The sequence below is a fragment of the Erithacus rubecula genome (assembly GCF_903797595.1).
Source record: "Erithacus rubecula genome assembly, chromosome: 24".
NCBI classification, from domain to species: domain Eukaryota; kingdom Metazoa; phylum Chordata; class Aves; order Passeriformes; family Muscicapidae; genus Erithacus; species Erithacus rubecula.
The window spans coordinates 2,105,496-2,121,169 of NC_136676.1; the positions used below are offsets into that span (position 1 = coordinate 2,105,496).

The 15,674-nt window shown below is 55.3% G+C and overlaps 1 protein-coding gene across 4 annotated transcripts in view; it reads right to left on the minus strand.

The window, feature by feature from the left end:
* The window catches only part of EPHB2 (EPH receptor B2), a 123,656-nt gene extending 121,958 nt beyond the window's left edge, over positions 1–1,698 (minus strand). For all 4 annotated transcript variants that reach the window (XM_079326068.1, XM_079326066.1, XM_079326067.1 and 1 more), the window contains exon 1: positions 1,447–1,698. In XM_079326068.1, the coding sequence (XP_079182194.1) occupies positions 1,447–1,531 (85 nt within the window). In that variant the 5' untranslated portion in view covers positions 1,532–1,698. The remainder of the gene's footprint in view (positions 1–1,446) is intronic.
* Positions 1,699–15,674: the final 13,976 nt, after the last annotated feature.

Genomic DNA, 15,674 nt, shown 5'->3' on the forward strand with positions numbered 1-15,674 from the left:
GGAAGAGGCAACAGTGGGGGAACCACACCAAACCAACATAGTCAGCCCTGCTGGAAGCCCACTGACCATCTCCCCTTGGAGCCTCCACCTCAGGTGGGTGAACCCCCACTTGCACTGGCCAGCTCCTCGTTCCTACTTACACTCCCCATCCCTTGGTGTCTGCCTCGCCTGCCAGGACCATGGCAAAGCCGCTCATGTTCCAAAAACACTCACAGGAGCCCCGGGAGCTGGGCACTGACCCGCAGCACCTCTGGGGCAGCAGGAGGAGCGGGGTGGGCTGCAGGTGCCACCCCATCCCTGCCCATGGCACCTGGCACAGCACACTGGGCAGTGCCACTCGTGGGCCCGCTGGCCAAGCCCAGAGCCCGCTGGAAGTGTCAGGGCCACCAGAGGACGGGGCCAGACGTCCTGCACGGACACGTATGCTCTCACAAACACGCTCATCACCCCAACCCTCCCCCCCATAATTAAAACCATGCTAGGCTCATTTGAATAGCAGAGCTGGCGAGCACTCTCCGCTGCAACGTAAATAGTCCTATTTATGCCAAGCTCCCATATTGTAAATATCACGATGTATAGCTGGCCAACCCATGAGTCATCTCCCAAAACTCCAACTTAATAAATGGTGCCTCATCCATGTTCCAGACGGTCCGAGTGGCTCCCACCGCCCGGCACACGCAGGGCCAGCAGTGGCCACCCAGCCGGCCCAGCAGGGCCAGCGGAGCCACCCAGCTCCTCCAGCACAACCCTCCACAATGGACGGGCATCCCTGGAGCAGCCGGTTTTTGGCCTGACACCTGGCCCTCGCCCCTGCCCATCCTGGCTCGGTGGCAGTACCCAGGGTGTGCACGCAGCGGGCAGGAAGGGCTGGGATGCTCGGGGGATGCAGAACGAGTCCCCCCTCGCACGGAGCCCACCGCGGGGCTCCCACCCAGCCCCGGCTCCCCACCTGCCGCCTCGCACCGCTTTGTCTGAGCACCGGGGAGCTCGGCGGGGAGGGAGCTGGGCTCCTCCCGGGAGCGCTGCGAACGCTCCGGGGAGCCCGGCCGGCAGCTCCGGAACGCCGGTAAGGCCTGGCGGGCGGAGGGCACCGCAGAGACCCCGCCGGGAGCGGCGGCGGGCACGGGGCGGTGGATGCCGGGCATCCCCCGGGACCCCCGGCGGTACCCAGGGATGGAGGGATGGGGGGAGCAGCGCGGCCGGGCACCGGGAGGGTCTGGGGGCGCGCAGGAGGGGCACACACCGCACACCGGCGACACCTCCAGCAGGGCTAGCACTTCCCCAAACTTCGCCTCCCCTCGCAAGGGCGTGCGGCGGGGAGGGGTGGGGGGCAAAAAGGAGAAGTGCCATCCCCCCTCCCCAAAAAAAAAAAAACCGGGGGAAACCCAGAGGGGGCTCGCCCTACCCGCAGGGCCCCCGCCCCCCGCGCTCCCCCTCCTCCCTTACCTTCCACGGCGGCGAGCAGGGGCAGCAGGGCGAGCGGCAGGCAGCAGAGCCACAGCGGCCCCATGGTGCGCGCCGGGCCGGGCATCAGAGGCGGCGCGGCGGCCGGCGCTCCATGGAGGCGGCGGAGCGCGGAGCCCAGAGCCCAGAGCCGAGCCCCTCGCTGGGGCCGCCGCCGGCGCGGGCACGGCCGCGGGCACGGAGCGCTCCGCCGGCCCCGCCGCCGCGGCCGGGCCGAGCCACCGCCGCCGCCGCGCGGGGGACGCGCCGCCCGCCCCGCCACGCCCCGCCACGCCCCGCCCGGGGCCGCGCTGCCCGCGGGGCTCGGGGGGCGGCGGCAGCGGGGGGCGGCGGCGGCGGCACCGGGGGCGGCGGGGCGGCGAGCGGGCGGCGGGCGGCGCGGCGGCGAGCGGGCGGCGGATCCCCCCGGGCCGGCGATGGTTCGTCCCGGAGCTGTCGATCATGCAGAGAAAGCCGTGATTTCAGCCCAAATCCGCCGCGGCGGGGCTCGCTGCGCCGCCGGCACCGGCCAGGGGGCGGAGGGGAGGGGACGCGAGGGGGTCCCGGGGGATGCCCCCAGCGCCGCCGCGCCCGGAGCGCCGCCGGGATGAGCCCCCCGCGGGATGGGCGCACCGCAGCCGCGGCGCTGGGGAGAGTCCCTTCCGGAGACACGGCAGGATAAAATCAAAGAAAGAAAAACCCGAGGAGTTGGTAAACGCTTGTTGTGGGCAGCCCTGAGCCCCCGCAACCTTCTCCTGCCCCATCCCCCTGGAGCCGGGCCCGGTGAGGAGAGAACAGAAATCCACCCAGTTCCCACGTGGAGCAGTTGTGAGTGGGTCACAAGCCCCGTTGACACTGCTGGGCTCAGGCAGGACCTTCCCAGAGGGTGGAAGGTGAGACTCAGCTCCAATTCTGCATCACTCAACAAGCCCTGATGCCTGGGAACCACCTCTGCCAACATGTGTGGGCACCACATGATCCACACCTTCTTCAGGACACGGTGGGGGGATTAGTCCCTTCCAACCCAAACCGTTCTGTGAATCTATGATGTGACTGCTTTGCCCCAGGTGGTCCCTCTGCTATCTCCTCACCCCTCTAGTATCCACGTTACTCTCAGCAGTGCCCTCTGCTCACCACCCAAAGCTGTGTCCCAATTATTGCTGGCTGGGCAGAAGGTTCAGGTGCATCCTGCAGGAAGCATTTCTGTCCTGGAAGATCTTCCCAGGCAGGTCACACCCTGCACAGGGATCTCTACACAAACTGTGCCAAGTTCATAGGCCAGGAGCTGAACACCCTCTGGACTTCAAGGATGGATTCCTGTCCCTCAACTCATCGAGGAATGATGCGAAAAAAACAGTCTGGGCTCCACTCTGCTCTTCCTTATCCCTTTGTTCATCAGCAGCTTGAGCACCTTGTGTTCTCTGCCTTGACCACCACAGGAAATGATTCCACAGCAGTGGTTAGTGGAGGGCACAGCTCTGTGATGGTGCTGGCCACATTCATGAGCCATGAGTCCAGTGCAGCCAGCCACAGGCTCTGATCTGCACTGGGAGCTCCTGGCACTGCAGGTGTTGCTGCTCATCCAGGTTGGCCCCACATCCAACACGAGAACCTGTGGCCCAGCTCCATCGTGTGTGGAGAAGCTCTCATCTTCAGAAATTCTTTTGGGATCACCCTTGCATTGAGGAAGGAGGCTGAAGGCCAGGACAGCCAGTGGCCTTGCTGCTCCTTCCTTTTCCTTCAGATGTGCTCCTCTCCAGGGCAGGAACCCCAAGGATCCCCAGCAGTTACCAACCATTCCAGCACTGTGTCAGCCTCCCACACTCCCTGCTCTGGAGCAGCAGCATTTCCTATCAGATGTCTGAAAGCACTCACCATTCCAAACTCCTCATATCCTCACTTCAATCCTCCCAACCTCAGAGCTGTTGTGTCCTCCATATCCCAGAGGTTCCATCCATTCTCCAGAATGGAAGCCTGGAGTCCAAGAGCAGCAGCCCTGTGTTTGCCAGTGCCCACCCACACCCTCAGGGTTTTCTTGAAGCTCTCCAGGACTGCACTTCCAGACACAATGGGAATTTTGACCTTCTCTCTTCCCTTTTGAACTCCCCTTAGGCTGTGGTTGATGGAGATGGATCTTGGACTATGCAGACCTGTCTGGCTGCAGCACCAGCTTTGAAGTTCTTACATTCTCCTGGAGTCTGCTTTGTGCCCTGAAGATGCTCTTCAGGGCCAGTCATGAACTTGTGAGCTCTGGTCCCACCTCACACCTTCACTCTGCTCCCAGTAAGAGCTTTCTATGACTGTTGCATCCTTTTGGCACCCATGGGAAGCCTGCCAAGGTTCCACTGCCACCCTCACAAACTTCTGTTCCCACCAGTTGTCACCAGTACCCACCTTCTGACCTGAGCTGCCCTGGTCACCATGCCACAATATTGACCAGCACCAAGTGACTCCAATGAGCTCCTCCAGTGTCCTTCTCTGCCCCTTCCACTCACTCTGCACCAGGTTTAGGGGTCTCAGTGGAGGCTGGCTATGGAGCAGAGAGCACTGTGAGTCTCACTGCTGTCCTCAGCCACACTGGGAGCTGATGCTCTCCTTGCTGCCATCTGGTGACAGTGTCACACGGGCATGGCCACCACCAGGCAGCCTGGAAGTCTGGTCACACTGGTTTTGCTGGTCCTTGCTGCCCACTTGGGCAGCTCTGCCACAGGACACTCAAGCCCTGCTGCGAGGAGCATCAGATACACCTTGATGGGGGTCACAAAAATGGCACAACCACCCCTCCAGCTACACCCACATGTTCTACATCAAAAGATGGTTCCCAGGCCAACAGAGCCAGGAGTGATGACATCTAGGGGATATTAAAACAGCTTCGATGGTGGCACATTTTACACTGCATTTGCAGTTCCTGATGCAGAAAGAAAAAGGTCATTGGCATGTGAAGCCCTTGGCTCATCACATCTGGGGGAAGTGGCTCCCCCTCACCCTCTGTGGGGTTAAAGATGTGCAGCAGGTGACAGCTGGGAGTCAAGGGAGGCACAAAGGAAAGCAGCAAGGGGTGACACAGAACTGCCAGGCAGAGTCGAGGCTCAGTGCAGTTGTCTTTGGTGATTCCAGGGAGCCTCAACACCAGAAAGATTCAGGAGGTGCTTCTTTGGTCCAAGGAAGCTGCTTGGTCAATCTCAGTGCCCCAGCTGGAGAGGGAGGTTTCCTTGGGATGGCAGAGATAGGGAGTGAGTCCCATGCTGGCACCAGGAGTAAATCTGCCTGTAAGTCCCACCAAGAGCAGACAGGGAGCTGGTCCAGGGCCACTGAGAGATGCCCTGCAGAGAATCTGCCTTGGTTCTGAATTGGCACCCTTGCTCCTGAATCAGCACCCTTGCTCACACCTCTGCATGCAGGAGGAAAGATTTCCAGCTCCTGGCTGCATCCCTGGGGCTCCAAGGAGCCTCGAGCTTCCAGGGGCAGGTTGGGAGGAGGAAAACACGAGCATATTTGTACAGAAATTGGAGTCTCCCTGCAGCAGAAAATCCCATAAAAGCAAAACCCAAGTGAAAAGCAGCTTCAGCTGTTCTGGCTCTGGCTGTGATGGGCTTGGCCCCGGGCCAGTGAGTTAATTCTGCCTATTAACTAATAGTATAGTATTGTCGGTAAAGATTCATTGCTAAACTTATGTTTTTAAGATATCACTTATCATTTAAACACTTAACTCCTGATCCCCAACATGTACAGGCACCATGTAGCCCTGCAGCCATGCTGCAGATAACCAAAGCCACCGCTGGCTGGGGAGGCCGGGCAGCGTTTAACCCTTTTCCCCCTCTTTGTTTGAATGATAAATTGTTTGGAGTAACACTTTCCAGAGGAGAGCAGGCCCTCCCACTCAGGGACCGCTTATTATCACCTACTTAATGTTCCCCAGCTCAGCAGGGATGGAGGAACTGTTTCCAATAGGGGATTTTTCTAACCTCTGTGAAGGGTGTGTGAACAGCCAGAAACCCCATGGATATCTCTGATTGCAGCCTGTCACCACCCAGGGCCTCCCTCTGTCCTTCCTTGCCTTCCCCAGCCACCCCAAGTGCTCTGCAGGCTGGGGACAGGCGGGTCTGGTGCTTCAGGAGGAAAGGTGGGAGCAGCAGGGCTCCTGACCTGCAGGCTGAGCTCTCAGTGCTGCCCAGCACCTTCCAGCTCAGCATCCTCACTCTGCTCTGTGCCACAAATCCACAATTCCCAGGGATCCAGACTCATCCCGGAGCAATCCAGCTCCTTTCCCAGTTACACCACTCACTGCAACCCCACCGGGATTGGGGGGTTTCTCTGCACAGATTAAATAAAGATTAACCTTTTACATCCCTGTTTGCTGGCTGAGGGTGCCTGTCCCTGCAGTTTCGTGCTGAAACGCGACACTGGACAGCCCCACCTCACTCAACCTGTTTGTCCTGTTGCAGGAGGGGGAACCAGCAGCTCCTTCTCTCCTCTGGCATTTCTGAGCTCTGTGCACGGGGGATCCCTGGGGTACAAACCCTGGTACCCTGAGTGGGGTGAAACAAAGTCAGAGGATGGCACTGAGCATCCCAGGAACGAGGCAGAGCACAGAAAAACTCCCAGGATTTAATCCCAGCTGCAGAAAGGATGGAGGATCAAGGTGTGCAAGGTAACCCTATTTCTATTGCAACATCTATAAATCTGAGGATTTAGAGCCTTCAGCTAAATTAAGAAGGAAAAGTCAACTGGTAGATGGCAATAATGATTTGGAGAGTTCTCCCCTCAGAAAATGAATGAAACTTTTGAATGGTAGCCATGGGAACAAATTAAGGAGAAGAGGCACTTTTGAAGCATTTAAAATTGATTTTAGAAATGTAGAATTGAGCAGGAAATTTGGGATGTTTTGTTCAACAGATTGTTTGAACCCAGGTTGAGTATTAAAAGTAACTTTTGGGGAAAAATGAGTTCATAAAAGTATCTTCTTGGGGGCTGCAAAGATGTCAGATCTTATTGAAAAATTTGTTTTGGTGAATAAGTAGGACCATATAGAGGCAGGAAGGAAAACAATTATAAAAAGAAGGCAAATTTAAACAAAACATTATATATTTATTTTAAAATAAAAACAAGAATTTCCAGATTTATAGATTTATATAATCATTAAGGTTGGAAATTACCTCCAAGATCATCAAGTCCAACCTTCAACTGAGTACCACTACTTTTCCAGAACATAGAGAAATGTGCCAAACAAATATATGAACTATTACTCTATGTTTCAAAAAAGTACATTTTAAAAGTCTATTTAGATATACAGCAAAGAAAAGGTGAAACCATCACCAGAATATCATGTTATATATAGAAACTTAATCCAAAATACTTTACAGCCATGAGGCATGACTGGCAGAAGATGGGGTTTGTATTCTGGAAAATATTTCCATTTTAGTTCTTGGTTATAGCCAGAAATAACACTGTTAAGAGAATAAATCTGCCCAGGGATAACCTGTGATGAAAAACTGCCAGGCATTACCTACTGACAGGGGTAACAACATAAAAGGATGCTCAATTTAATTGCTGTCATTTGTAAAGGTTTGTAAAAGAAAAGGATGTAACCCAAGCTCTTTTGTGGCAGGGAACCCAAGGTCCAGAAGTCTTCCAGAAAATTGTTTTAAGGTTGTTCAAAGGAAGGTGGAAAAGCTGAAAAGTCAAACTCAGGTCTGTGTTTAATACTGTAAAATTACAGGGTGGCATCCTTGAAATTGAGAATGCTGAAATGGCATTTAATAGGAAACTGGGGAAACCGGGGAGAAAACTACCTGGGTTTTGTCAGTGCTGGTGTTAAATAAAGGAGCTTTGCAAGTGCTTATGGACACTATGAAAAAATGCAACATTATGTGTTCCATTTAAGGCACTTGTGAGCAAAATCCCCCAGTGCTCTGAGGTGACAAATACAGGATCAGAGTGGGGAACTGCTCTTTCCTTCTCAGAGGTGCTGCACAAAGACCCGAAGGAGGCAACCACATCTCCTTCCCCAGCACAGGGGTGGGAAACACACAGGTTGGATGGGGGAGCCCTGGGTGGAAGATGTCCTGTCCATGGCAGGGGGGCTGGAGCTGGGTGATCTCTAGGATTCCTTCCAGCCCAAACAATCTGTGACTCTGCCCAGGTCTTTCCAAAGGGAAGCAAGCTGCAGGAGATGTGGTGGCACAGAGAAAGCAGAGCTGTGTGCAGCCAAACCCTCCCCAGGGTCTGGGGAGGAAAGGTCAGGAGTCAGCAGGAGCAGGGCTCGTGCTCTGTGATTAGCATTTCCCATTCTCCCTTTGGGTCTGGGTTATCCATATCATTAAGGTCTGGGAAATGTGGCTGAACTGGAACAATTCCTGCAGAGGGATACCAAATGCATGCACAGACTCCTGATGCTGATATTGACTGGCTTGCCCTTTCTTTTATTGAAGATTTGTGAGGATAATAGTCTAACAGCAAGGTATGATAGAATAATGGAATTATAGAATGGGGTGGATTCTCATAAGCACATGGGGCTGCTGATTCCTTCTGCACACCCTCCCTGAGGTGTCCCTGCTCCTGCAGCAGGGCTGAGCCCTCACCCTCCTGTCCTGGCACCAGGAGGGGATGGGGTGCCTGAGGGGTGCTGTGGGGGCCATAAAAAGAGACAAACCCCCTGTGTTAGAGGGCAGCTGAGCACCCCTGGTAAGTGCTGTCTTCCAGGGGGCTCCTCCAAAGGGGAATCCTGCTCCACAGCCCTTCAGAGCCCTGCAGAGTGACCAAAACACATGGTCAGTGCCATCTGTTCCTGGCATCTGCTGGGCCTTCCAAAGGCTTTCCTTTAAGTTCCTTGCCAAAAGTTTTTAAGGAAAGCAGGAAGCCTGGGGGAGTCCAGGGAGTTCCTTGTCATTTTAATTGCATAAGAGATGGTTGCAGAGAGGGGTTAACAGAAGGAGGTCACCAGCCTGTCCTGCAGGGTCTGCGTTGTCATGTCCAACAACCCCAGAAGTGGCAGCAATAGGGATGAACAAGGAGGTGACACAGGATAAGTGATGCCATAGGGAAAACAGCCATAACTTCACTTGCACAGTGACAAGGCTGCTCCCTCCTTCTCTCTCTTCTCCCTGGAATAAACCAAAGCCATCAAATGACACTTGTGTGCTGTCCAGAGCCAGGGTCTAAAAGATTGGGGTTTGGGATCAAAGGAGGTGATTCTTCACACAAAGACCTTTGAGCTTCTCAGCAGAGCTGGGACAAAACTCACAGGGATTCCAAGTGCAGGCTGGAAAAGTCCTTGGAATGGAGATCCTGGAATTCAGAACACACAGGGAAATCCATGGAAATTACAATAGCTGGGAAGTCATCAGTGCAGATCTTCCTGGACTCCTACAGCCCCCAGCCTTTCTTCTGTTAAAATTCTTCCTGGTTCCTCAGGAGATGTTTTGGATGCTGGAGACTTGTTCCAGGGGCTGCACCACCCTCTGCACTGAGCTATGGCACAAGTGCAGCGTGGGGACCTCCAGCACACCCCTGTCTGTCACATCCATGCACCCAAGAGCTCGTTAATTCGGGTTTGCTTTGTTTTCTTCTTTCTCGAGGTGTGTTCTGTTCTGTCTGCAGAGCTGGGAATGTCAAGACCCGGAGTTTCTATGCCAGTGCTGGGGTGGGGACCTCAGCAGGAGCTGGGGGAGCTGGCACAGCACCCTGTGAGAGGGAGCAGAGCGGAGCAGGAGGCAGCAGGAGGGGAGTGGATGGATTTTTGTGGGTGCACAGCAAGCACTGAACCTCCCAGCACTGGCATATGGAGGCAGGGATGTGTTGGGCTGGTGCTGTGCTGAATGCACTGCTCAGCAGGAGTACTGGGGAGGAAATAAATCAGCCCCTGATTTACCTGGGAGGACAGATACTTCTTCTCAACTGGTTTTTAATTTGGACTCAATTTCCAAGCGGCTGTTCAGATGTCTCTGAGATAAGTGATCTGTGTAACGTCTGAGTCAAACAGGATTTTCCTTCTTTTCAGACAGCAAAGCTGTGCTCTGTAAGTGGATGTTCCAGCTAATGAGGTGTTAAGTGTAGAGAGAATCACAAGTACTTGAGGGCAGGATCCAGCTGGTAGTGAAACCAACAACCTGCACCAAGATTGTCCTCAACTTCAGGAACAACTTCTGAGGGCAGGAGCAAGGGAAAACCTGGGAAATAGGTTCAAAAATACAAAAACACAGCCATAGGTCATGCTACAACTGCATCGTGTGGCTGCACATGTTCCCTTTCCTTGGGCCAAGGGAGGAGGACAAGGGAGAGGCAGCAACAATGGCTTTTAGCTGGCAACCAGGGGCCAAGTGGGAACAGCCCCAAGAATCCTGAAATCCTGAAGAAATGTCCACAGAATATGTGAATCCTGTCAGGGATGTTTGGCACAGATCTTGCTCCCTGAAGGGATGCTCTCTGGGCCTGAGCTGCTGTGCTTGCAGTGTCTGCAGTGCTGAGAGGAGCAGGGTGAATCTTGAAGCCAAATTTATCATCTGCCTGCTCTGTTTGCCTTTGGAGCACCCCAAAAAGCCCAGCTGGTGTCTGTCCCTCCACAGCAAAGCCACCTCCATCTGTTCTTGTGCCTGGGAGCAGCAGGACCTCCTGGCATAGGGCTCCACAGTGACCTGGCCTTCAGGACAATTCCACACCCCAGAAGCAAAAATCACAGTGATATTCTCTGAAAGGGACTTTGCTGGTGTTCTGCTGTGGACACAGGCTCAGCTGGCACATCAGATGGACACCAGGGTTAGGGAGTAAGCCCAGGAGGAGGCTGAAGGAGAGCAGATGGGGCAGAGAAGGGTGGATGTCCTACAAATGCAGTGTCAGGACACACAGATGTCTTAGCAAGGGAGCTGAGCAGGGAGGATCAGAAACATGCAGGTGAAACACAGCAAGTTCCCTAAAACAGCAATAGGTGGCAGATGTTCTGCTTTGGACATTCCAAGTAGTGCTGAGAGTTCCACAGGACCTCATGGTGGGTGGCAGAACACTGTCAGCTCCAACACTCAATGCCAGGAATCCTGGGGTTGCAGGAAATCCCCCTGGAGGCTTTTTAGGACCTGCCACATCCACCCTGACCTAGTGCTGATGACACTGCAGGAGGCTGGACCAGAGCCCTCACAGAGGTTCCCACCTCCAGAATTTATGAGTGTCTCCTGAACTGATTTACTCTGGGACACAGGTTGTGCAGCAGCAAAAGGAACAACCTGCAGTCCCTGAAGTGATATGGATATGGATATGGGGATATGGATATGGGTATGGGTATGAATGTGGATGTGGATGTGGATATGGATATGGATATGGATATGGATATGAATACATGGATATGGGTATGGGTGTGGATGTGGATGTGCATATGGATATGGGTGTGGATGTGGATGTGGATATGGTTTAGTGGGCATGGTATTCAGTCAAAAGTTGGATCTTGGAAGTTTTTTCCCATCTTAATGATTCTGTGATTCTATTGCTGTCCCACTGCAGGAGGTAGATAAAGATGTGTCTCTGGAGCAGGGCAGATCTCAGGAGCAGGGATGGCATCAAGGTTCCAGCACTGCTGTTGGCTGAGCAAGGTCACCAGGGCATGGAATAACACAGGACTGGCAGCAAGCCAGCACCTCTCACAGCACTGGGGTTTATCTTTAACAGCAACAAGGGCAGCAAGCCCACTTTGCTGGGAAATACCTGCCCGGTGCTGGGATCCTACATCCTCAGGCAGAGCATCCTGCGGGAGCTGAGCCGTGTTATCTGCCCGAGGGGGATTACGCTGTGCAAACGGCTCGTTGGGGATTGTATATTAACAGGATATGCTCGGCTGGTTGACAGGAAGCAATAAAGTAATTTGAAAGAGACTGGGAGAGAGTGTGTGAGTTCCTGCGTCTGTGTTAAATCATGGCTCTAGATAAGCAAACAGAGGCCCCGGAGCGGCAGGAGCGCTGCCAACAGGGACACGGCGCTGCCAGAAACCTCCGGGAGCTGCCGCAAGCCCGGCTCGGGAGCAGGGGAACAAACCATGGGATTGCAGCTGGAGCTGTGCTGTGCCCTGCTTGGGATCAGCATGGAAACGATGGGATTGCAGCTACAGCTGTGCCATGCCCCGGTCCGTCCTGCAGGATGCTGCCCCTGTGCAGGGATGCAGGAGTGCGAGGAGAGCATCCCTCGGCAGAGCACAGACCTGTACTGCTGCAGGAGCCCGTCTCGCCCAGCTTCAGGAGCTCCGGGAAGGGGCTGCTCCTCCCAGCAGCTCCAGGGCTGCCGGAGGAAGGGGAGGAGAGCCGAGAGCACAAGTACGAGCAGCTGCAGGGAGCGACACTGGGCGAGCTGCTGAGACAAGGATGGGGCAGAGGCCGAGGGGAGCAGGGGATGTCAGGGTGCCAGGGTGTCAGGATGTCAGGGTGTCAGGATGCCAGGATGCCAGGGTGCCAGGGTGCCAGGATATCAAATGCCAGGGTGCCAGGGTGTCAGGATGCCAGGGTGCCAGAGTTCCAGGATACTGGGATGCCAGGATGTTAAGATGTCAGGGTACCAGGATGCCAGGGTACCAGGGTGTCAGGGTGCCAGGATGCCAGGATGTCAGGATGCCAGGGTGCCAGGGTGCCAGGATATCAAATGCCAGGGTGCCAGGATGCCAGGGTGCCAGGATGTCAGGATATCAAATGCCAGGGTGCCAGGATGTCAGGGTGCCAGGGTGCCAGGATGTCAGTGTGCCAGGATGCCAGGATGTCAGGATGTCAGGATGTCAGGGTGCCAGGGTGCCAGGATGTCAGGATGTCAGGATGCCAGGGTGCCAGGATGTCAGTGTGCCAGGGTGCCAGGATGTCAGGATGTCAGGGTGCCAGGGTGCCAGGGTGCCAGGATGTCAGTGTGCCAGGGTGCCAGGATGTCAGGGTGCCAGGATGCCAGGATGTCAGGATGCCAGGATGTCAGGATGTCAGGGTGCCAGGGTGCCAGGATGTCAGGGTGCCAGGATGTCAGGGTGTCAGGAAGCACCAGGCACTCTGCATTTGTCACCTGGCCTAGTTCAGAGTCCCTGCTGTGTGTGTCAGCAGCACAGCACCTGGCACGGTGCTCAGCCTCCCACATCCTGCTGGAACCTCCACAGCTACATGTCAGCAGCATTTATTGCTCTCAGGGAGGCTCTGCTAGCCTCCAACAGGGGATGTTTGAGGTCTTCTGACGCAATTTTGGATCTTTTTTTGTTAGGGATACACTTTCACACACGGTGTGACTGCCCAGAACTCCCTGTCACAGGATGTGAGCTCTGTGGGATCAACAAAATATGTCTGCATTTGGTAGGGACTGAAGACACTCAAAGCACTCTCTTCAGAATAATAGAAACAAATAGAATAGAATAGAGAATATATTAAATAGAATAATAGAAATAAAAGATCACACATGCTGCCTTCCACCAGAGGCAAAAAGATCCAGCCCAGGGCCTGGATGAGTGTTGAACCTTTTTTCCCATGTGCCAAGTGCTCCTAGCTGGGTGATGGGCAGGAAGTGGGATGGAGCAGCCTGGTCTGGTAGAAAATGTCCCTGCCCATGGCAGGGGAGATGGAACATGATGACCATGAAGGTCCCATTGAACCCAAACCATCCTGTGATTCTATGAAAGTTCCTTGGTTTGTGTCAAAAGCTGTATCTCTCTCTGAAGCTCCTCAGCCTGCCCTTGCCAGAGAGGATCTCCTGGTTCACAGAGCAGTGCACAGTGTACCTTGGGCACCTGACCAGCACCTTCTCAGGCCATGAGCCCTCACACTCCTGCTCTGCTATGAGGAGGCTTCCCTGGAAGCTGAGGCCATGCATGCCAAAGTGAGTCCATGCCAGCACTTTTCACAAATGTTTGTTGCATTCCTTGGGGCATCACAAGCCCTCCTGGCTGAGGAGAAAGGGGTGGCTGAGACAAGGCTAAAGCAGATGTGTCAGTCAGAGACTGTGAGGCAGTGCCATGTCCTCCACATGTTCCTCATTTGCTTTTTCAGCATTCCCTCCCTGATCCCTGCACTAATTCTGGATCCCCAGGGGAGTCACTGGTGATGTTCTTGCACCCCTCCTTTCTCCCACGCACCTCACGAAATTTTTGGAATATCCAGGCGGGACAAACACAACTTGTTCCTGCCTGTGCAAGAACTGCTCCAGCTGGCTCTTCCAAATGCAGCCAGGCCAGGCACAGCTCAGAGTTATCTGATGGTCACACAGCAGCCAAACCCCTGAGCCCTTCCCACAGACCTTTCCTGCTGTAACTGGAAGCTCTGGCTGTGCTGGGGAGCCAGCTGGCACCTGGCTGAGTGCGTGGGCAGTCCCCAGAGCTGAGGTGTCACCAGCAGCTCAGGTGATGTGCTCTGCAGCCCTTCCCACAGCATCACTCAGCAGGCTGGTGTGGGTGGCCCGTGGTGGCCTTACCCTGCACCCTGCTCTGCCTGGCTCTGTCACTGTCTCGCCTTGCAGAGCCTGGCTCAGACTGCCTGACCTTCATCACCAGCTTGGCACCAGGAGTTACCTGACCTGCTCCTGAGTCATCTCTGTGCTCAGCAGGGAGCAGCAGCCTCCAGAAAATGGATGTGCCTGCTGCTCTCCAGCCCAATCACAGGGCTTGGGAGCTGCTTTGGAGCTCCCCGGGTGGGAATTGGCTGCCACCACTTCAGTCCTGCAGGCTTTCCTCAGCCACGTGCTTGAGAGCCTGAGGGACCCTGGTGGGGCTGCCCAAAGCCACATCCCAACCTCAGCCCCACTCCTGAGGCGACCTGGGACACTCTGATCCCCTTGGCCTCTCCAGCATTTTGTTCTCCTTCCCTGACACCCCCACCCAGCTGCAGGAAAGACACGATCTCCCAGTTGCATGACCCAACCACCTCACAGCAGAATTGGAAGGGGTCCTGGAGCCAGGCCACTGGAGAGGAAGGACCACTCCCTGCACTGGACCTGCTCCAGGCTGGAAGGAGACACAAGCTGCCTTGGCTGCAGTAATTAAATCCTTTGCCCAAACGAGAGAGAACATCCCATCCTCCCCACTCCCCCCACAGTGCTGCAGTGTGCAATCCTTGGCATTGCTAGGCGAGTGCATCAGTCATTCCCCAGGTGGGTTAGGCTGGGCTTAAGTTGTTTGGGCTCTGTCCTTGCTATGTCTGAGACTAAGCAGGGCTCCCAGCTCCTCTGGGCCAGCTGTCCAAACACTCCTAGCACATTGACCCAACCTTTTGGATCTGCTATCCCACAGCTGAGCACCTCAGTCTGGCTCTCTGAGCCTGGGGAAGCAGGGAGACAATTTCTGGTGCAGACTGATCTGGTTTAGACACATCCTTGTGCTTACCATTGCACAAAGGCTGCAGGATGGGCAGGAAAAAGAAGAGGCAAACCCACGGGAGGTAGGACATTTGCCATTCTGCAGCACCAAGAGCTGGGTATCAATGTGTGCTATTACTGAGTCAGCACCTCCTGCTGGGAAGGGACAGGTGTTTCCTCCAGCCCAGACTGAAATATCCTTGGCTTTCCCCTGTTTTGGGAAGACACTCTGGTCCTGTTAGCTTGGCTCAGCTCGTGTGGGACCAAGCACCACTGTGAGCTCACTGGCTGCCCACCTGGCCAGGTCACCTCCATCCTCCTGCAGCCCCAGCAGTGCTCCCAGCAGGTCTCCACTGCTGAAGGAACTCCGTGGAAGATGTTCCTCCGTGCCCAGGCTGCCAGCACGGCTCTCCTCCCCACCAGCCTCTCTCCCTGCCCACCTTCCTCCCATCTCATCGCCGGGTACCCAGGGGGGCTCAGCAGCCCCGCAGCCCCCTCCCCCAGCAGGCAGAGCCTCTTTCCCCCCTCCTCTACCCGGCCATGGCTGGTCCTTTCTTCCTTTTCATGCCTTTCTCCCTCCCTGAATGCGCTCTGCTTGCTTTGGCGGCGGGGGGCAGCGAGAGCCGAGCCCCCCCTCGCTGCCGGGGATCCCCCGGCAGATGGGGCCGGGCTGTGAATGTGCACAGGGCTGGGATGTGAATGTGCACAGGGCTGGGATGTGAATGTGCACGGGGCCGGGGTGTGAATGTGCACACAGTGAAGCCCCTAAGAGGATTTGCTGGTGCCCCTTTCATTGCGAGCCTTTGTGTGCTGCTCGCTGCGGTGGGACGCCCCCCGAGTTCTCCCCCGGCTCGTCTCTCTTCCACTCCAGAAGAAAAGAAAGTGCCTATAAAGGCCTTGTTTGTGCGACTTGTTTGAGAGGAACATATTGCTGTAGGTGCCGC